Here is a 21,787-nt window from a genome sequence, read left to right as displayed (position 1 = left end):
CACACACACACAAAATAAAAAACAAAAACCAGTAGTTCCAAATTTTTATTCCGTTAAAAAGTTGTAAAACGTTAATTTAATCTATCGTCGTAATAATGAGAATCTGAAAACAAACTAAAAACATTGTTAAGACTAAATGAGATTTAGTAAGCAATGTTTCGTGTGGTTGCAAGCATAAACGAATGAAACAGCAACTACTATCTATCTACTTCTGATAGACAATATCATCTTTTAAATATCTAAGCAACAAGTTAAGTCTGTAACAGCGGAGTTAACGACAAACTAAAGTGATCACATATGATGTTATAATGATGTTGACAGTGATATGCAGATATGTTTTTGATAAAATGATAAAATAATCAAACTTTATGAAAAATTCACAATAAAAGGTTTTCGTTTTTGTTGAATTTTTTAAAATAATAAATAAATAAAAAATATAAATTGTATGTTATCAACCGAAAATCGTTAAAAACTTGGAACCACTGGTGAAATATTATAGTAAACCATATAGACAAACTATAACATTTACGAAATTAATAATTGCGAAGAAAAATTAAAAACTGCAGAAAACAATTCATGACATCGTGATAAAATTTAATAATAATGAATATATAATCACTAAAGTTTATGAATGATTTGTTGAAAGATTCGCCGTTAAATTTTTAAATGAAATCTTGGGAAAAAAATAACTTGATAGGTTGTCTTACAATCGAGAAATTAATTTCCAAAATCATTTCGAAAATTAATAAAAATAAATAAAAATGGCAAAAACGTCTCGTAAACCAAATGTGTGAAAAAGAATTTTAACTAACAACTAACCGACCAACCGGCCGACTAATATGTACCATGTATTAATAAAACCAACGGAAACAAAACAAGACGATATCAATTTAGACATTCCAAAAGGTATTCACTTACGAACGACAACAGCGTTGGCGGAGCAGGTAGCCTTCCCATTCAAGTTGGAGACTTGACAGGAGTACACACCTGCGTCAAACAGCTGTGAGCATCCAAATACACGCAGACTGTACTTTCCTGTAGATTTCTCGGCAGTCACAGCGTGTCTAGAGTCAGGATAGACGACTTGTTTGTCCTTGAACCATTCAACTTTTGGTTCCGGATATCCGTGAACATGAGCCGTGAAGTTCAAAGTTTCTCCTTCGACGATGACGCACGGTTGAATTGGTTGAATGAATATCGGAGATCCATTGTTGTCGGTGCTGGCTGACTGATGCACTTGTTGCGGCTGATGTGGCTCGTGGGTTGAATCATCGTAGTATCTGGGTGAATATCTTGGTATGATGACCCCTTCAGATGCAAGTGCACTCGGCTGATTTTTGGCGGCTCCTACAACTTTCACACTCTCCGCTTTTATCATTTCTTCTGATGCATTTGTGGACGATGGTTTGTTATCACGCACGACAAACATTGTTGAAAAGTTGTGATGAGACTGATCTTGAGGTTCTACTTGAAGTTTGTTCACAGTTTCTGCCTGACCGAGGTTGTTTCTAACGACGCATTTGAAAATTCCTGCGTGGTTTGCGTTAGTGCATTGGATGAAACAATCAAACTGAAAATTCAACAAATTTGTTTTTGTTAACATTCACAGAAAAAAAATTTATAACGAACAAATTTCTAAAAAAAAAAACCTGCATCATCCGGCATGCAATCAACGATGACCAGATCACTTTTCCCGAGAGATCTGTCGTTGTTGATGGCGTAATCAGGACTGCTGTCGATGTTTCTATCATTGTGGAACCAGGAGATGCTGACGGGCTCCTGCGCTTTGTAGCAACATGAGAGGATCACCTGTGAACCGTCCTTAGCAATCACGTTTTCCAGGTGTTTGACGATCTGTGGGGCGGCAAGGAATTGTGGGTTGTGAGAGGAGGAGGAGGAAGAGGAGGGTAGAGGCGACTTGGAGAGTCTTGCACTGGATGTGCTCACTGAATAAGTTTGTTGTTGATACTGTTCTTGCTGGTTGTGCATGAATGGACTGCGAGCTCCTAGGGACGACGAATAAGAAGTGGAAGTTATTTTTATGAATTGCAAAAACGAGAGGAACAACGGCAAAATATGAAAAACCAACCTCTGATTCGAAGAGTTGCTGTACTCTCGACACTTCCATTATCATTGCTGGCCAGACATTGCACCTTGCCAGACAATCCTTCATGCACACGTTCAATCCTAAGCGAGGCAGTGTTACTCGTTTGGTGTATCTAAACAATATTGTACAATAAGATTATAATATTTGAAATTAAAAAAAATACCAATTTATTTAATGCGTAAAATGTATTGATACCTATTTTTTCAAAACCAAAACAAAAAAAACCTAACTGCTATAGCAAATGACTTCATAATTACAAAATGATACCTTAAAATTGTTATCATGTTCTGAAACTTTTCTTCCATTCAAGACCCATTCCACTTTGGACATGGGGGGCCCTGAGAAGATAACCTCAAAAGTGGCAGGCCCTCCAAGTTCAGCTTCAGAGTCAACCATGGGACGAACGATGTGAGGAGCTTGAATGAAAGGAACTGGAGATGGGGTGGCGTGCACTCTTGTTGTTATCTTGCTGGTCGGTTGGACTGTTGTAAAATTTTTCATTAAAAATTATTTTATGGTTTAAGTAAAAATTTTACATTTTGTTGCAAGGATCTGATAGGGTACAGTTATATCTTTTGAAAAAATTTGTTTCAACTTTGCAAATTAAGGATATTGATTAAATTTTATTAGAAGCATTTTGATTGATAAATGTAGCAAAGAACTAACAATTCGAAACCACCTACCTCCAACTCTCAAATGAGCGATGCAAGTCACCTCTCCTCCCTTGTTCTCGACGACGCATTTGTAAATGCCGGCATCCAATTCAGTGACGTCGTGAATATCCAAGCCGTACAAGCCGTCTGCTTCCTCAAATGTCCTGTATTTAACGTTCCAGTTGTGTGAGAGGGGAGAGTTTTCGTAGTACCACTGGTGAGTGGTGGCAGCTGGCGAGTGGATCCTGCAACGAAAGTGGGCGGTGCCTCCGTCGTTCAGCAGTTGGTCCTTCATTGGCTCAATCAGTTTCGGGGCTGCTACCGCCTCTATTGGACTCTTCATCGTACCTTCCATTTGAATTGTATTATTTAATTTATTCTCCGGGGATTTGAATTTAATTCTTCCGCTAAAATCTTGTTGTTTAAAGATTTTTTTAATAAAATCATTTTTATTTGTAACAAAATATTCGATCTCAAAGTTTCAGACCTGTGTGAACGGTTTTCAATGTAGTTTCCGATGTAGTTCTCTTTGAATGCAGAAGTTGTTGAGTTGGGGAAAAGATGAGAGATGATTGGATGGGGGCGGGGGAGGGCCTGCCAGTGCTCACGGATCTCTGCGGTCCTGGAGACACCGACTTTCTGCAAAAATTAAAAAATAATTAGTCTCTGTTTAGATAAAAACCACACAATTTGTTCAAACTTTTGCATAAATATATTAAAAAACTGTCAGCGTTACCTTACTGCAACTTTTTTATCATCTGTAAATAAAAAAGTAAATTAACGTAAATCCATGATTTAGTGTAAGTTTGATAATGTAAACTAGTGCAACTGTTAAGAATGGAATAAAAATGAATGGATACCTTCAACTGTGAGTCTGAACTTGTTGACACTTGTTCCACCTGAACTTGTAGCCACGCACTGAAACCAGGCGTTGTCATCAATCGTCACAAACGGTATGTACAATGTTGATCTGTAACCATCTCCGACTATTTTATATCTGTCCCCACTTGTTATTGGCTGATCATTTTTTTCCCAAGTTACCGTTGGCTGAGGGATCCCTTCAACATCAACGGTGAATGTTACTGGCTGACCAAGTTGGACTGTCTGGTTCGGCAGACGACAACCGAATCGTGGCGGAGCCAATGAGCGCCGTGCTGAGGTACGATTCAAAATTTGTTTAATACAAACCAAATAAGTTTAATTTTAATAATTACAATGAAATAAGACTAACGCAAGACGTTTAGAGCAACGTTGAATCTATCTTCTCCAGCTCTGTTCCTGGCGATGCACAGGTACATGCCAGCGTCCCCAAGCATGACAGCCTCAAAAATAATCGAACTGATTCCTTCTTCGTTGATGACGATCTTGTGCATGCGGTCCTCAAACACTCGCACGCCTTCTCTGAACCAATAAACATCGGGCGTGGGTCTTCCGAGGACCACACAATCAAATCGGGCTACGTGACCTTCAGGAACATTAAGGTCTGCTGGTACCTAGTACGAACAAATAGCAAAAACTAATAAATAAAATTTTAAAAATTTATCAACATGAAAAGAGTAAAATTTGTATCATTCGCACTTTTTTGAAGACGGGTCTGAAGTACTGTTCAGCCACCCCACCGATTTCTCTGGATTTAAATAATTCAGTTTCAACAGGTTCAGGTGGGGCAACATATTTGGGGAGAGGAGTCTTCACTCTGACCTTGACCTCAGCTGACGTGTATTCCTGTCCAACCTCGTTCGAAGCACTGCAGGTGTATATGCCGGCATCGTTCACGTTCACCGCAATTATGATCAATGTGGCTGTCCAGTCAGCTGGATTGAACCTTTGGGCGTGTCTTGAAGATGGTCGGATGAGGTGGCCGTTGTGATACCACGTGATCTACAAGGTCATTAAAATTTAATTTTACCTCGATGTTTTAATGATTATTAATTTTTAAATATAAGGCTTTTATAATCATTCAGGGAAGTAATTACGTGAATTAATTACATATTATTTACAATTTTTAAACGCAATATTGAATAACCAATTATAAACCTGAATAACAACTTAATAGCAAAACTCCAACTAACGATGGGCCTGGGTTGTCCCTTAACTTGGCAAGTGAGTTGCACCTCACTGCCCTCATCAGCAATCTGGTTCCTCAAATGCTCCGTGAAGTGCGGCTTCTCTTCCTTGAACGGAAAAATATTGAAGCAAATGCATTTAACTTTATGTAAAATATCGTATCCTACCGCATCGCTGAATTTGTACAGTGCCTCTTAAGAATTGACTTCAGGCGCGCTCTTAATATGGTATCTCAAAGTTTAATTATTGTTCAACGTATTATACAATATAAAAACATTTTTGTCTATCTGTTTTGTGCCATAACGTTAATTCAAAATGTGCTACAACAATAATTATGCTTAACCGTCGTAAACAAAATACCAATCTAAAAATTATTTTTGAAATTATTTACAAAGTCATGTTAGATTGACTGACCAATTTGATTGGAGGTAGAATGACTTCCAGATCCATTGTGGTAGACTTTGATACTCCGTTAACAACAATTGTGCAGATGTATCTGCCGCGAGATTCCGGCCTCACCTGCAATTGTAAAAAAAAACTTAAAAGTTGTTTATTCAACAATTTAATATCGGCCTGACAAATTGAACTCATTGTCAACTTAATTCATTCCGTCAAAATAGCATCGACATCAGTTGCTTGGATATGATCTAATATTTATAATCAAATACAACGTACATAATCTACGGAATAAAATGTTTTTTAGTTAAATGACCTTCTCAATGATGAGAATGCAGACGCCAGACTCTGGTCTGAACTCCATGCGAAGTTGGTTGCTCGGAGTCAGAAGTAGTTCGTTGTGGTACCATTCAACTCTTTCTGGTTGCAGTTCAACAGGCACGATGCATTCCAAAATAACGCGCTGATCAACGTGAGCGCTTCTGTTGTGCAGAGGCTGGCGAAATATTATCCATTTATTATTAATTTTTTTATTAATATTAAAAATATAATTCATTTACATGATACTATTTATACTATAGTATTTTAATAATAATTAAATTTGTAGATATATATTTCCATAAATGATTAGCAGATTACCTTGATGAACTTCGGAGCAACTTGAAGAGCCTTTTTGGGGGCTAGAAGAATTTTTTTTAAATTTAAAAGCACTCAATGTATGTTTTATATTATTTAAATTGTTTTAAATAATTTAAAACAATTTTTGCTTTAAACATTTTCTGCTTTATGTGCTTTCTGTTTTAACAGTAGTACCAGAAACCGCTTAATATGAAAAATCGAAATTTCAGAATGGCGAATCTAACCAGGATTTACGGTAAGGACAGTATCGGAAAATTCTTCGCCGCAGCTGTTGAAAACTTTGACACTGTACCTTCCGGAATCATCAGGAAAAGCCTCTGGGATCAACAGCGTGTGTTTGTTGCCTTCGTCGGTGATAACGAAATCCGGGGATGGTTTGATTTCAACGCTGTCCTTGAACCAGACAATCTTAGGAGCAGGCTCGCCCGACGTGAAAACAACCAACCTTACCGGGTGACCCTCGTTGGCAGTTGTTGACGGCTGTAATTTCTCCAAAAATCTTGGCTTCGTTGCCGGTACTTTGTTGAAAATTATAATTACATTTATGTACATTTGATGCAAACTTTTTCATGAATGATTGGAAAATTATTAAATTATATTTAAAATTTAAATTTTTTTGATTTATTTGTTGGATTTTAATATAATTGAAAGTAAAACTCTTGAATAAAAATTATAAAATCGTATCTTTGCAAAGAACCTTTTATGATGATGGTAGCGGTGCTCTGAACCTGGCCCAGTTTATTTTTAGCCACGCACGTGTACTCCCCGGAATCAGTCAGTTTCGGTTTCAGAATGACCAGCCTGGCTCTGCCCTCACGACAAGAAATCTCATAATTTGGACTTTCCGAAAGTTCCTCGTGGACATTTTTGTACCACGTGATTAGTGGTTCGGGCCGACCTTCCACTATCGCTTCCAAGGCTAATGGTTTGTCTGACGATTAGAGGGACGTTGCATTTTTAATCAAAATAATCTATCCAATTCATCGATAAAATAATAACAAATTTTTTTCAAAATTTTATGTGGATATATTTAAAATGTATCTAAAAAAAATTCTAAATTATTGGTTTAATTTAAATTGGTCAGCAGTTATTAATTCATCATTTGGATAAATTTAAAAAAAATCTAAATAGTTTAACCGATTTCTGAAGTTAGATCTCTCAGTCCAGCAAATATTTTTGGGGGAAGATCAGGTAGAGGGGCAGGCACTTGAGGGGGAGGAATCCTTTTTGGCTTGACCACAGGGGGAGGACCGTAACTGGACACCATGACTCTTTGTCCAGTCTTTCAAAGTTTAAATAATCAAAATAAAATTATTTGTTTTCAAACTCGTTATACGTAAAAACAACCTAACGAATTAACTGCTAACAAAAATCTAAACAACAATTCGAAATATGATAAGGAATATATAATTTAAAGGGCGGAACAAACTACAAACTTGAGGAGTCTCGGGGGGCGAATCAACTTCGCCGACGAGTTGCGAAGAGTCAACGACCACCAACAACGCTGAACACCAGGCTTTACCTGCACAGCCATGTTTCATTGAGTTCTTTGATTTGATATCAAAAATTATCATTAAACAATTTGAAGTGTCGTGTTTCAACTGCATGTAAGCTGCAATGCACAGCGGTGTAATGAGCCATGAATTCAATCAAATATAAACTTTAATGTTTCTGATGTTGATGGTGTCACATGCTTTCAAATGCTATCATATTATTTTAAGTCCTTCACAAAATTCATAACAGAGTCATATTTTTAATATTGTCAGGATTTTGTTTTACTTTCATTAGATTTTTCACATAAGAAAATGTAATTGCTGGGCGTTTATTACATTGTTCACAGAAATTTGAATGCTATTACGATATAATATAAGCCTTCCATATAATTGCCATTAATTTTTTATTCCCACATTTTTCGTCGCCGATATTTTGTAGCTACTATTGCTCTAGCACAACGCTATCATAGGTACACACGTAAGACTTTATATTTTATTATCCTCATCATCATTTCTATTACCATTATTATTATTTATTCATTTATTTATTTTATTTCATTTTATTACAATTAAATTTCTATTCATTGTATGTTTTTCGAAAAATTAAATAGTTCTCATATAAGTCCTTGATACCATCAAGCTTGTTCTCATACCTTTATCATCATTTTCCCCATCAACAACATGTCATCATCGTCATTTTCATCATCACCACCAGGGCCTACCTGCATCATTTTCAGCGATGACTGAGAATCTTCCGACATCTTCATCATACACCTGAGGTATGTGCAGTGAGTGGACATCACCAAACGTGGCTATCCTGTAGACCGTATTCGTGATCGGCTCGTTGTTGAACAGCCACTGGATCTGTTTGAGATCGGCAAAAAAAATATAAAGAGAATAATATCGATAAATGTGAAACTTTCGAAAGGTGTGCAGCCCATAACGTGCCAATAACAACTACAATGATTAAGGAAATAATTCGTCACGTTAAAACGATTGACCAACATTTAAACCCGAACGATAATAAACTAAAAAAATAAAAAACTCCAACCAGAACTGACTGACCTTAGGTTTAGGAAATCCCCCAATGACGACTTCGATTGTGCACGGTTGCCCCGGTCTGACGTGGATGTCGTGGAAGGATTTGATGATCTCCGGTGGAACGTGACCCGCTTGAACGGGAGCATCCGTCTGTACGGAATGGGACGATTCCACTAATCTGTTTTTAATTAAATTTTGTAATTAAAGTTTTCAAAAAAATGTATAGGTTTGGTAGAAATAATTTTTTTATTATGCAACCCCGACAAACGCTCACCTACATGCTTACAAATCATTCCTTACTTAATTTCAATTAAACTTTTGTACTATGTATCACTGTACTATGTATCATTGTACTATGTATCATTGTACTATGTTTCATTGTACTATGTATCACTGTACTATGTATCACTGTACTATGTATCACTGTACTATGTATCACTGTACTATGTATCACTGAACTATGTATCACTGTACTATGTATCACTGTACTATGTATCACTGAACTATGTATCACTGTACTATGTATCACTGAACTATGTATCACTGAACTATGTATCACTGTACTATGTATCACTGAACTATGTATCACTGAACTATGTATTACTGTACTATGTATCACTGTACTATGTATCACTGAACTATGTATCACTGTACTATGTATCACTGAACTATGTATCATTGTACTATGTATCACTGAACTATGTATCATTGTATTATGTATCACTGAACTATGTATCACTGTACTATGTATCACTGAACTATGTATCACTGTACTATGTATCACTGAACTATGTATCACTGAACTATGTATCACTGTACTATGTATCACTGAACTATGTATCATTGTACTATGTATCACTGAACTTATGTATCATTGTATTATGAAAACTCTATCATTTCCATTCCACAAATGAAGCCCATGAGTTTTACACAGACGGTGAGTCCGCGCGCAAAAGCAGGCGAGTGTGTGTGCTTCCATCGTCCAAACTAACTTCCACACACTCATTTAATTTGTTTTTAAATGTTAATAAATTTGATAAAAACATCAAATGCGGTGTAAAATTTATTGAATTATATTAAATGCTTAAATTAAAATTTTCATTAAATTATGAACCTCATCTTCATGGCGTGGTTTTCACTTTTTGGTTTTAACTAGAAGCGTGCCTTACATTTTGCAATTACTTGTGGTGGAAATTGAAATAAATAAATTTTTGATCTGGATAGCGTCCTTCCTTATAAGCGACATTAAAATTGTAATCTGAATGAGGCACCGGCGTTATTGGTGGCCTTGACCATGTAGTTGCCAGCGTCATGTTTGTGCAGGCAGGGTATCGTCAGTATCTGCACTTCTCTTTCAGAACTTATCTATTAAAGTATTTGATATTCAAATTTTTAATTTTTTTTATATTTAGTATTGTTGTTATAACTAACAAAATATTGAATTACATTATTTTGAAATTTTCTTTTTTAGACTTTCAAGCAGAAATTAATTAAATTCTAACTTGGAAATCTTTTGAAGTTTCAATCTGGTTCCTACCAAAAAACCATTTGATGACAGGCGTTGGATGACCTATGACCCTGCACTCAAACCTCACAAGTTCACCTTCCGTGCCCTCAATATCTTTCAAGAGTTGGGTGAATTTCGGAGGAACTTCGTCCACTTCTGCCGTTGGAGCTACTTGGACTGGGGATGCTGCAGGTGGTTCGTTAGCAGCTGATCGTTAGCACGTGTTATAATGCTACATGATTGAAATTATTTTACACAATATGATGAAATCATCTTAAAAATTTATTATTATTAAATTTAAATTATTAACATATTTTAAAAAATTAATGAAGACTGACGATGAACGCGCAATTTAGCGACGGTTGTGTCTGAACCGTGTTCGTTCTTGGCTTGGCACAAGTACACTCCAGTGTCTTCCAGGTACAACTCGTGGATCAAAAGGACACACTTGCCTGCAACAAATTTGAATCTTTGCAGTTGTTTGAGTACATGCAAACATCACATGCACAATGCTATTAAAAATTAGGACCAACCGTTGTAAATGTCGAAGGTGAAATCAAAATCTTTTGTCTGCCTGATGGGTTTGCCATTGTGGAACCACGTAATCTAAGTATTAACAAATAATAATTGACAAATACTTTTTCGAAATAAATAAAATAATTTATAATAACTTCAAATTATTACATGAATCCGGTGTCAACTTGTAACTTGACAAACCTCAGGAGTTGGGTACCCGACGACGATGCATTCGAATCTGGCTCTGTCACCCTCCTTTGCCTCTCCATCGACCAGCGGAGAAATGAATCTTGGCTTTTCTGGCGTTCTCTGCTGCAGAATTTGAGCTTTAGTTTCATGCGTTGTGAGAGCCACAAGACAGGTTGTCTGGGCCTCCCCTCCAAGATTCTTGGCCGTAACAGCGTAGGTTCCGCAATCTTCGGAGAAGATTTCTTTGATTTCCAAGGATGTCGTCGTTTCCGTTATTGTGATCTGATGGATGTTAACTATTCTTGAAATTTAATTCAATATCATTTTGTTGAATTTATTGAAAAACTTTTTTAAACGCGAAAACATTTGTTGAGCATTAAGCATTACTTATTGTAAAAAAAATCGCAGATAATAATTTTTGGAAACCTTGAACAATGCACTCGGTAATATAGGAGTATCGTTGAATGTCCACTGAATCTGAGGGGCAGGTTCTCCCCGGTAGCCACACTCCAGCTTCACACTCTTTCCCTCATCAACTGCCTGGTCCCTCAGTGGTTTGGTGAATTCTGGCTTTCTGACAGCTGGAGAATTACAATTTTGCAATTAATCTTCCTCTTATGAAAGTTTTTTAAAAAACGATCTCATAACAACAAAAACACACTGACTGAGAACGTTTAGTGAGGCTGATGTGACAACTTCACCACCTTCATTGACGGCTTTGAATTTAAACTTGGCGTTGTGAAGGTCCCTACTCAACTTCTTCACTTTCAGCGTGCAACGACCCTGAAATGATTTTGGTTGGTTGGTTGATTGTTTGCAATGTTGCCAATTTTGATTATCTTATGAACATTTCTTGAAGTTATCAAAATTTCTCAAATTGTTTATGTTTTTTAAGTTGTAGGACAATTTTTTCGATGCATTGATGCCAAATTTTGCAGAAAAGTTTGAATATAATCGAAATGTTTGCATCAAAATGACAACCTGTTCGCAGGTGATGACGTAATCGTTGCTGCTGGTGATCGGCACCTCGTCCTTGTACCACGTGATTTCAGGGAAGGGCACCCCTGTGACGTGGCAGTCGAAAATGTGGGAAGTACCCTCCGGTGCATCTGCAGACTTTAAATGTCTCAACAATTCTGGGGCCACAACTTTTGGCTGACTCGCTATGAAGAGACATTATTTCAGATGATTTTTATTTTCAAAGACCAAACAAAAATTAAAACTACTAGCCAAATCTACATTGTTTGAAAGGCACACGCACAAAATTGGTAATCATGCATATTTTGTATTCCAAATAAATTTGACGAATAAATAATATTATGTGATACATTGAACGACTGTTTGAAACATTTTCATTAATAAATGATGCACCTCACCTTTGACTTTGAGATTGGCGGACGTTCGTGCGGTGCCGGCATCTGTAGTGCACTTGCACGTGTACTGGGCGGTGTCGGCTATCAACGTCTCCTCGATCGTCATCTGACACAGTCCGTCCTTATAAGATGTTGGAAAGCCTGACGATGTCGAAATCATTTTTTTCGTATCGGATGTGATTGAGGCAAGTTTGTAAGTTGTAACAAAACTTTATAGAAAAGATGTAGATAATAAAAGATTTTAGCAATGTAACAAACCTTTAGACGGTTCGTCATCACGGAACCATTCAATGCGGGGATACAACGTATCACATTCCAATCTGCACTCAAAAGTGAACCTACAAAAGGGCACAAAATTGGCTGTCACTCACGATACATTCAAACCGACAAAAATTCATATGTTCATTTAAGGGCATTGAAACTCAAAAGTATTGGAAGCAAAATCATAATCTATATTTTTAGTGGCATTGCAGTACAACTGTCATCATTTTATATAACATGATCATCATATTAGATCACCATCATCGTCACTATTGCAATCATCATCATCATCACCATTGCAATCATCATCATCATCACCATTGCAATCATCATCATTACCACCTTTGCAATCATCATTATCATCACTACCTTTGTCCTTCAGCAAGTTCAGCATTCTGCAAAGGTTGTACGAACTTCGGTTGTTTGGGCGCCTTCTTCTCCACGACTGCTTCCACATTTGCCAGAATGTGCTGCAAATGTGTGTGCGTGTGTGTGTGCGTGTGTGCCACATATGTGTATGTACATGTGCATATGTATGTGCACATGTTCTAAATCAACTTATGAAAACTGCTGTACAAATTCAGCGACTTAGCAATACAAAATGATTATGTACCAAAATGTCTGCGTGTGCACGCGTGTATGTGTTCATGAAAGTGTGTGTGTGTGTGTGTGTGCGCATATATATGTGTGTAGGATTGTAACAAAAAATAAAATCTCTTAATTACATTTAAGGCTGCGAGGTATCGTCATAATTGTTTGCTGGCGTCATTTTTGCTGAAGTGAATCTTATTTTTCATTTTGAATTTAATTTGCAACTACAACATTTTGGAGGCAGATGTTTGAAAGTCAACGTTCAGGTCAAGTAGTTTAGTTCAATTTTTACGTATATAATTCAGCGTGAGTAACTGACTTCAGTGTTGACGAGGTTCCTTTGGAGCACCCTCAGTTCCTCAATGGCCTTGATGAATGCGTTGTACATGCCCTGGTTCTTATCCAATATGTGAGACATCTTCTCTGGTCCTAATACTGATCCTGAAATTGTAAACGGTGATGATGATGATGATAATGATGTTGGTGATGATGAAGATAACAATGATGATGAGTAACGATGATGGTGGTAGTGATGATGGTGATGATGGTGGTGGTGATAAAAAAAACATAACTAGATGCTAAAATAAAAAATGTGGGAATTATAAATGAAAAATAATTAAAACGTCTGGAAGGATTTTTGAAAGGAGTTTAAACATGAATGAACATGAACGATGAACATGAACGATGAACATGAACAATGAACAATGAACATGAACGATGAACATGAACAATGAACATGAACAATGAACATGAACGATGAACATGAACAATGAACAATGAACATGAACAATGAACATGAAAGATGAACATGAACAAACATACCGGCACAGTAAAACATTTGACTATAATAATAAATAGTGGCCGTGAAAAAAAAACCGTAAATTCTAGTACTACTACTACTAACAAGAATGATACTACTACTAGTACTAATAATAATGATAGTAGTAATAGCAGCAGCAGCAGTAGTAGTAGTAGTAGTAGTAGTAGTAGCAGTATTAGTAGTAGCAGCACCAGCAGTAGTGTAGTAGTAATAGCAGTAGTAATAGTATAGTAGTAGTAGTAGTAGAAGTAGTAGTAGCAGTAGTAGTAATAGTAGTAGTAGTAGTAGTAGAAGTAGAAATAGTAGTAGCAGTAGTTGTAGTAGTAGTAAATGTGGTAGCAATAACAAAAAACCAGAAATAATTCATTCTGTTCAGCCGGCCGAAACTGACCATAGAGATTAGTAGCCACAACCTCCATGTTCTTTAGCCTCTCGTCCTGCTGGCCACCACCCTCGCTCCTGTACTGCACGATGCACTTGATCAACGTCTCAACATCTTCCGAGGTTTTGCAGTTGGGAGCCTTTTTACTGATCGTCAGTAAGAACTGACCGGCTTCGTTTATCCATCCCTCACACTGTATTTTTTTTGTTTGCGTTTGTCTGTTTGTTTGCTCGTTTGCGTTTGTTTGTTCGTTCGTTTGTTTCCGTTTGCTTGTTTTGCTCGCGATTTTTATTTTTATATTATAAATATCGGTATCGGGTGATGCGATACAAATCTGTGCTATAGAATAAATAAACTTATCTTAATTTGTCACAAACAAATTTTCTTAAAATACGAACGCACTGAACAATGGAGATGTGAACTGAGATAAAAGTTCTGACAACCTTATCGTGCAGCTCGTAGAACGTGATGTTCTCGTCGAGTGCCAGTTTAAACTTGCTGAGGCTGTCGTAAAAATGTTTCCATTTCCTGTTCGTCTCATCGACCTCGTGTCGAATGCGGCGCGAGTCATAGTGTCCATCTTTGATCATCTTGTCGGCTGTCGCCATGAAGTCCGTCACGCGACCGCCGACCACATCTGCTAAGGACTGCAGTTGAGGACGAATATTTTGATTTGATATTTTAGGTTTATTTCAAGAAATATATATATTTGGAAATAAGACTAAAATGTAAAATATGTATCAACTTTTTTTTTATTAAATGCGCCACACGTAGCTAATTTGATTTTTTAGTTTGTTTTTAACAAGTTCATTTGAAAACTAATAAGAGTTTTGGCTGTTTGTTTAAATGAATTTTGAATATTTTTCAACTTTCACATTTGAAATTAAAAAATTCGTAATTTAAAAAAATTAACTTTTAGTTGGACGAAAGCCTGGATGATGGCTTGCACGGACGCCACAGTGTTGCCGTAACATCCTTGTCTCGCGTCCAACTGCCTCTGCATCAAGTCCAACTCGTTCTGCAGCTGAAGATGTTCAAAAATACTGTACTACAAAATTTGTTTTTCAATGAGTGTATATATGATAACATTATTATGAGAACAACACAAAAATTTCCCGAATTTATAGAGTATATCATCATCATTTCAGTCACCACCATCATCATTTCAGCAGTAGAAACCTGTTTCAAGTCAAAATAGAACTGACAGAGTAGCAGTCCCTGTTCCAACTTGTTTTTGTGGTCAGTCCAGAGTAAGTCCCATTGCGACCTCTCCAGCTCTGATTGACGCAAAATGTTTCGAATTTCATCCTTCGCTATTTCTTGAGCGTCCTGTCATATTGTTACAAATATTCAGATGGTAATGATTGACAATTATTTTCGATGAAAATAGTTTCAATAATCACCCTGGCTGTCTTGATTGTTATTGGTTATAATATCGTAGAGATGATCATTTAAATTAATATGTAACGTAATTGAGAACTGTCGCATAATCCAATCCATCTATCTAATTTTCAACGTTTCATTCAAACTTGTTGAATTACAAAAAAATTTTAAATTATTCAAAACTAAAGCTGCATCATAAATATGGAAGAAAATAAAACGATGAATTTAAAATGCACTGAGTACCGACCTGTTGCCGAACTCGGACGATGATGTCATCAGCCTCCAAACTTCTGCCCTCAAACAAGGAGGCCAACTTGTTGCGGTTGCAGTGGTGGCTTCTCAGTGCTTCCCTGGCGTCAGGTTCGTTGCTAGGCAGCTGCTCGCCTGTGTATTCCTTCTCCGTGCTGTCAATCAATGTATCCAACTGCGGATAGAATGAAAATATAATTCCGGATTGATTCATATGGAAATTATTCAAATTCTGTTATTTGGCGATTAATGTTAGTAGCATTTTTTATGAAAGTTTCAAGTTACATTTTAACGGTTTATATTTACAGAACCTAAAATATTATTTAACTTAGAACTAAGAGGAAACATTATTTTCTAACCTGATTCAAGTTTTCAAAAAATTTCTTTGCAACGTCAAGCAGATGTTTGTACTCAACAATTCGAGCCTGGAACCTGCAGTGGGCCTTGATCAACTCGTTGACGATGAAATCCCTGTTACCGTGGTTGTCTTCATACTTGGCCGACAGCAGTTCAGCAGATTTCAAGTGCTGCTCCGTCTCGTCCTGAACTTTCTGAAAACATTTTAGTGTTAATTTGTTTGTATAACTTTAATTTTACTATTGTTTTTAATAATTTATTTTTAAAAATGTTAAAAAATAGAAGCAGAGTTACTTGAATGATGTGTTTGAAATCTTCCAATCTTTTTTGATGTTGTTGAACTTCTGCTAGAGACGATCCGAGCTCTCCAGCCAACTTGGGAAAGAAATTGTCTTCCACTTTTATGATCCACTCAATTGTCTGAAATAAGCATTTTATATCACAAAATATATTCAAGAAAAATTTTCAAATAAATATAAAAAAGTAATAAACAGTGGAAGCAAATTTTGAAATCAAGTTGACCTGATGCAACACAAACCTTTCTACCATCAATCAAAAGTTGCTTCCACTTCGTCTTGGAATCTTTCAAACCTTCCACATATTTTTTCCAGCCTTTAAAATGGTTGGTTATAATGTTTTTTCTTTCTTCAAAATTAGCCAAAATTAAGCTGACTGCATTTGTCACGAATTCAACGCTCAGACTGTCTCGATTTTTTATCTAAAAAACATTACAACAAATTATTACAAATAGTTAACAAATAATTAATAATAGGAAATAATAAGTTTGAAATCTTGCAACAAATATGGAAAAGTTATCAACAAAGCAACAGGAGCACATAACACAACAGCACAAGAACCAACTTCAATGGCATCAGCAACAAACTGCTTTCCAATCTTATCGAACTCTCCGAGATCGAACGTCAACTTCTTTACGGCATTATCTCTGTGTCTGACGGTGGCGTCTGTGACGTCATCAACTGAGCTGTCTGCCACTTGACTTCTCAACTGCTCTTCTAGAAGCTGCAGCTGGGCCGAAAGCTGCATTGAGATATTTGAAACACGTTGACCAATTGAATTGCCATCAACTAACATTTAAAAGCCAGATATTACCCTCTACATAAATCGTCTTTATTATTCTAGCGTCATCATAATTATTTTTGTTAGAATCATCATCATTGTCATTTTTGTCATTATCAGTATTACGGTCGTCATCATCATCATCGTCGTCGTCATCATCATCATCACCGTTATCATCATCACCACCACCATCATCATCATCATCATCCTCACCTGTCTCTCTCTCTTCTGCAGGACAATAAACGACAGAGCCAGTTTGCTCCTTCTCTCCAGTGTTTCTCTGAAATTATCAAAATGTTTCTCCAACTTTTCACATCGCTCCACCAGTGAAGAGGCTGGCTGATTAGTGACGTCACTTTTTGGCTCCTCCCCTTCCTTCTGAGTAACAGGTTTGACCAGTTCGTTTGCCATGGTTAGCAGTTGTTTGGCTTCAGCTTGTTTGGCCTTTAAGTGCATGTAATAACTTATTATCAGTTTGTTGATATTAGTTCAGTACAATCATCATCTCCATTGTCATAAGATTCATCCTTATCTCCATCCTCATCATCACCACGTCACGAGCAGCATCAACTTACTCTGACTTCTTCGGCCAGTGATCTGTGGTGTACGAGGAACTCATTGACGTCATGAAGGTTGACAGTCAACCTGCTAAATTTGTTGACCGATGCCTGACCCACGAGAACCAACCAGGAGTTCAACTGCTCGTCGGTCATTCATTTGTTTTGTTTTGTTTCGTTTACTTTTTATGATGTTTGTTTTTGTGATAGATTTGCAGTTATGAAATCTATGCATATCTATATAACATTTATTTTATGTTAAATATATAAATATACATATGTATAAAATATAATTCAGCAGAAATTCAGCAATTAAATAAAAACAAATATTTTTCAAGATAATATTTGTTTTAAAAATAAAATAAATAAAACATTATTTGTTTTAAAAGTCAAAAAATAAAAAAATGTAAGTGGAGAATGTTTACCTTGTACAACTTGTCATCTATATTAAGTGTTGGATCCTTGCCGGCCTCATCAGCGAGTGCTTGTGGCAGGTTGGCCAATAATCTGCTCACTGAATCCTCTATGCTGTTTAACTACAAAGGTTCAGTGAATGTCATTTCATTTGTAAAAAAGAAAAAATTTAAACAGTATTTTTTGCTATTTGGATTTATATTTTTATCCAGGTAAAAATATTATGTCAGTAAAAATAGTTGTTCGCCTTAGATAGACACAATTATTAGGATGGAAATAACATTACCTAACGTTACATTATACGATTGAAAGCATTTTACATCAAAGGCAGTTACATTTTTTAAAATTTCCCAAAGTAAAAATAATTAAACAGCATCATATCATCGTATTAAATATAAAACCAAAAAATTTTAGGCGCCACCTTAGCGAGAGAAGCGGCGACACTGGCGTCATCCCTTCCAACCCTGTTGACGAGGACATGTCCGTCGTGCAGCGAAGCCACAGTGGCGTCGTAGAGACCTCGCTGCAGCTGCTTCCACCCTTCGATCCACGTACTGCCCGAAGTGGCGCTGGTCGTGTTGTCCAAACTTTCGCGGAGAAGTCTCAGGCCCTCCAACCTTCCTGTAGACTTTCGTCGTTGAGTGGGTTTCGTTGTTGTTGGGGGTTAGTTGTAGATTGGGTCTCATTATGTAGCAACAAAGTAATCAAAACTCAAAAATGAACTTAAGATTTAATCACTTTTTTATTCGTAAAACACATTAAAAATATTAAATCTGATAAATAACAATGAAGCAAACATTGTTGGCATGCTCGTAGAAGCTAGCACTCAGTCCCAAGTTCCTTCTCCTTGTATCGATTTGTGACAGAAGGTTATCAAACTTTCCTTCCAAGCTCTACGGTGAGAGGTTTAATTGTTCAAAGTGTTTTCTAATTAACACAAATTTTTTTTTTAAATTCACCAGAAATTCAGCATTCAATTTTCAAAAATTATCACCGACATTAAATTTGTAAATAAAATTTGTTAGAGATAAGAAATTTTTCTCACATGCATGCATTCCAACCTGAACAACATCCTTCAGAGCATCAATGTCTCCAGCCAGAATCGGACAAGCGCTGAAGATGAAGTCCAGGGAGCCGAGGTGATGTTTCAACTTTTGAGGGAAGGGCTGCATGGGTCGGGTAAAATGAAATCGTGATTAAGTTGGCGATGGAGATGACGGTGGTGAGTATCAAATGTAGATTTCGGAACGTGAAAACTTGAAAAATACAAAGTGCCAACATTAGCTTGTTCTTCAACTTGTTGGCATTCACGTAGCAACTTCAGAGCAGCATCGTGGGAGTTTCCTAACTCAGAATTCGATAAGAATGGAAGCCCCACGTCTTCCAGCCATTTTGTGATCTGTTGGTTTCAATGAATATGATTTACTATTGTTTATTAATTAACTTCCTACAACGATTATCAGAAAATTAATCTCGATCTATTTTTCATTGAATCACTCAACATATTAATATTTGTAAAAAAACAAAAGTTGTTAAAAAATGTAAGTTTTCAACCTTGGCAACATCTTCCTTCAGGATCATAAACTTCACGCACTGTTCCAGCTGTATCCTCCTCTGATTCCACAGCTCATCCAACCTCAACTTACGAAACCTCAAATTGATGAGAAGTTGTTCGATGTAGTAACAGCCTGATGTCGTCGCGTGTCGTTGTTGACTCCAGCCACTGCCACTGCTTGTCTCAAGGGCTGCCTTCCTGATCTTGTCCAGAAGCTGTTGACCTTCTTGCAAGGTCATCATGGAGGCCTCAAGAACAGCTGTGTAGCGAGTTATTAAGTGCTTATAAGCATCAACTTGTAAAAAATATATTGTTTGTTTTTTGGTTAATTAAAAGTTTTTGTTAAGTGAACTGTAGAATTTCAAATCGTTCAATCTTACTAAAATCACAAATAGTATCAGCCAGCACAAACATTTTTTGAGTTCCTGATGCTGTTGCAAATCCCTCCTGGCTCTTTCAACATCTTGCGAGAGAGGAACATCCACACATTTGGCCTCCACTTGTTGTAACTTTTTCAAAAACTGTTTTGCAAAATGTTTGTTAAAAAATCAAATTTATAAATTTCAGATATACAACAGCCCAAAAACGACAACGGTATGTAGCCATCAAACTGATCAAATAAGCATGAATTGCAAGGGCAAACCTGTTGTACGGAGTTGTGAAAGGAAACGCTTTGATCCAGAAGGGACTTCCTACTTTCCAGTCTCTTGAACACGTCCTCCCACGCTACTTCCACTGATTTTTTCACGTCATTGCTGCTTTGACTGACCGCGGAGAGAGCTTCCGATTTTTTAGACTGAAAATTATGTTGATAAACGAAAACCGACTACAAGAGCTCATGCGTTCAGTTAAATTTTTCAAATTCGAGTTTTCAAACGAATGGAAGATAATGTGATATGCTTCGTACTTTACATTATGTCCGAGTTTTATGCAAGAATGTTGTGCATTACAATAACATTACAAATCATATGGAAAACTTTTCTTTGTTGAAACACCTTAATTATTCAAGTTTTCATGACAGCTCAACTGTTGGACTAACTACTTACTACCAAACTGTTCTTTACCTGTTTAACGTTGAATTACTTAATGTTAGGATATGTTATTTCTCAACGATTCGTTGTGCCTATGTAAAATACTTAAAAGCGCCGTTAAACACAAAATAGCTGGCGCAAGACCATCGACCGCAGAGATAAATACATCATCATTTATTCCATGCGCTGTTTTCATGGTAATCCTGATTTAAACACATCACAAATTGAACGCATGCAACTACGCAAGTGAAGTGAGTACCGAACAAAAATGTACAAACGTTGAATTTCAATATGAGTTCGTCGTGCGTGTGTCTCAATGCTTTGGCTTCCTCGAGGCTCGAGCCAACCTCTGTGATGTCGGGGCTGGAGTGCAACACCTTCAAGGTGTACGAAACTGCAGACTGGAACGATGTAAATGACCATTCATTTGTGTGTGTGTACGTGCGTGCGTGTGTGTGTGTGTGTGGTGTGTTAGGCGTTCAATAATTTGGTGGTGGTTATTTCATCCCACAAATTATAAAAAATAATTTATTTCGTAAAAAAATAATAAAATCTTCGTAGAAAACATTCAAGCCAGTAGCGAATATTGATAAAAATATAAATGTTGCTAAATTATTCAGCATTGTTATTTGCTAGAGAACATTTGCATTTATAGAGAACTCAAAGGCAGAAAATAAATGGGAAATCAATCCAACTTGTGTAACTGAAAGTACAAGCTTCGATTTCCCGGCTTGTAGAGTGATCGTTGAGTCAGCCACTTGAGGTGTTTTCGAAACCATTTTGTTACTGAAGAAGCGATTGAATGAAATGTGGTAGGTACTTATTAATTTGCGATTGACTAATTTTACAATTAAATAATTTTAACTTGAAATAATAATTAAAACATTTTATTTATATTTTGTTAAATTTGAAATAATTTTTCTATACAAGTTCGAAGACGTAATGGTATTTGAACTTTTATATTTTATTAAGTTACGACTCAATACTGTACAGTAATCCACATTTTAATGCAAAAGAAAAAATAAAAATAAATAATTCAAATATCAAACGAGTTACAATAATTTTTTTTCTTCCAAAAATAGCACAAAACTTCAAATTTTAAAACTAATCAAACATATGGAATACTTTA

General features: G+C 36.5%; 1 protein-coding gene across 1 annotated transcript; it reads right to left on the bottom strand.

The window, feature by feature from the left end:
• Positions 1-29: 29 nt before the first annotated feature.
• Positions 30-21,437, bottom strand: HELRODRAFT_191066 (hypothetical protein; the record flags this gene model as incomplete). The annotated part of the gene is made up of 53 exons (XM_009016250.1): positions 30-1,530; positions 1,650-2,006; positions 2,090-2,219; positions 2,375-2,589; positions 2,791-3,174; positions 3,248-3,399; positions 3,497-3,518; positions 3,621-3,914; positions 3,992-4,253; positions 4,339-4,641; positions 4,833-4,934; positions 5,242-5,346; positions 5,540-5,719; positions 5,863-5,903; positions 6,087-6,366; positions 6,591-6,793; positions 7,000-7,144; positions 7,299-7,474; positions 8,078-8,219; positions 8,421-8,569; positions 9,668-9,761; positions 9,899-10,110; positions 10,242-10,355; positions 10,437-10,509; positions 10,621-10,890; positions 11,035-11,189; positions 11,274-11,391; positions 11,590-11,771; positions 11,985-12,122; positions 12,240-12,319; positions 12,612-12,712; positions 13,153-13,274; positions 14,045-14,228; positions 14,479-14,682; positions 14,949-15,059; positions 15,215-15,364; positions 15,666-15,842; positions 16,027-16,218; positions 16,319-16,444; positions 16,563-16,742; positions 16,886-17,062; positions 17,315-17,545; positions 17,677-17,799; positions 18,084-18,194; positions 18,494-18,700; positions 18,870-18,965; positions 19,134-19,238; positions 19,352-19,471; positions 19,627-19,922; positions 20,040-20,148; positions 20,271-20,423; positions 20,937-21,035; positions 21,354-21,437. The coding sequence occupies 53 exons, from the start codon at positions 21,435-21,437 to the stop codon at positions 911-913; spliced, it is 9,156 nt and encodes a 3,051-aa protein (XP_009014498.1). The 3' UTR covers positions 30-910.
• Positions 21,438-21,787: the final 350 nt, after the last annotated feature.

The sequence above is a fragment of the Helobdella robusta genome (genome assembly GCF_000326865.2).
Source record: "Helobdella robusta unplaced genomic scaffold HELROscaffold_18, whole genome shotgun sequence".
NCBI lineage: Eukaryota > Metazoa > Annelida > Clitellata > Rhynchobdellida > Glossiphoniidae > Helobdella > Helobdella robusta.
This window is presented reverse-complemented; position numbering and strand designations above follow the sequence as displayed.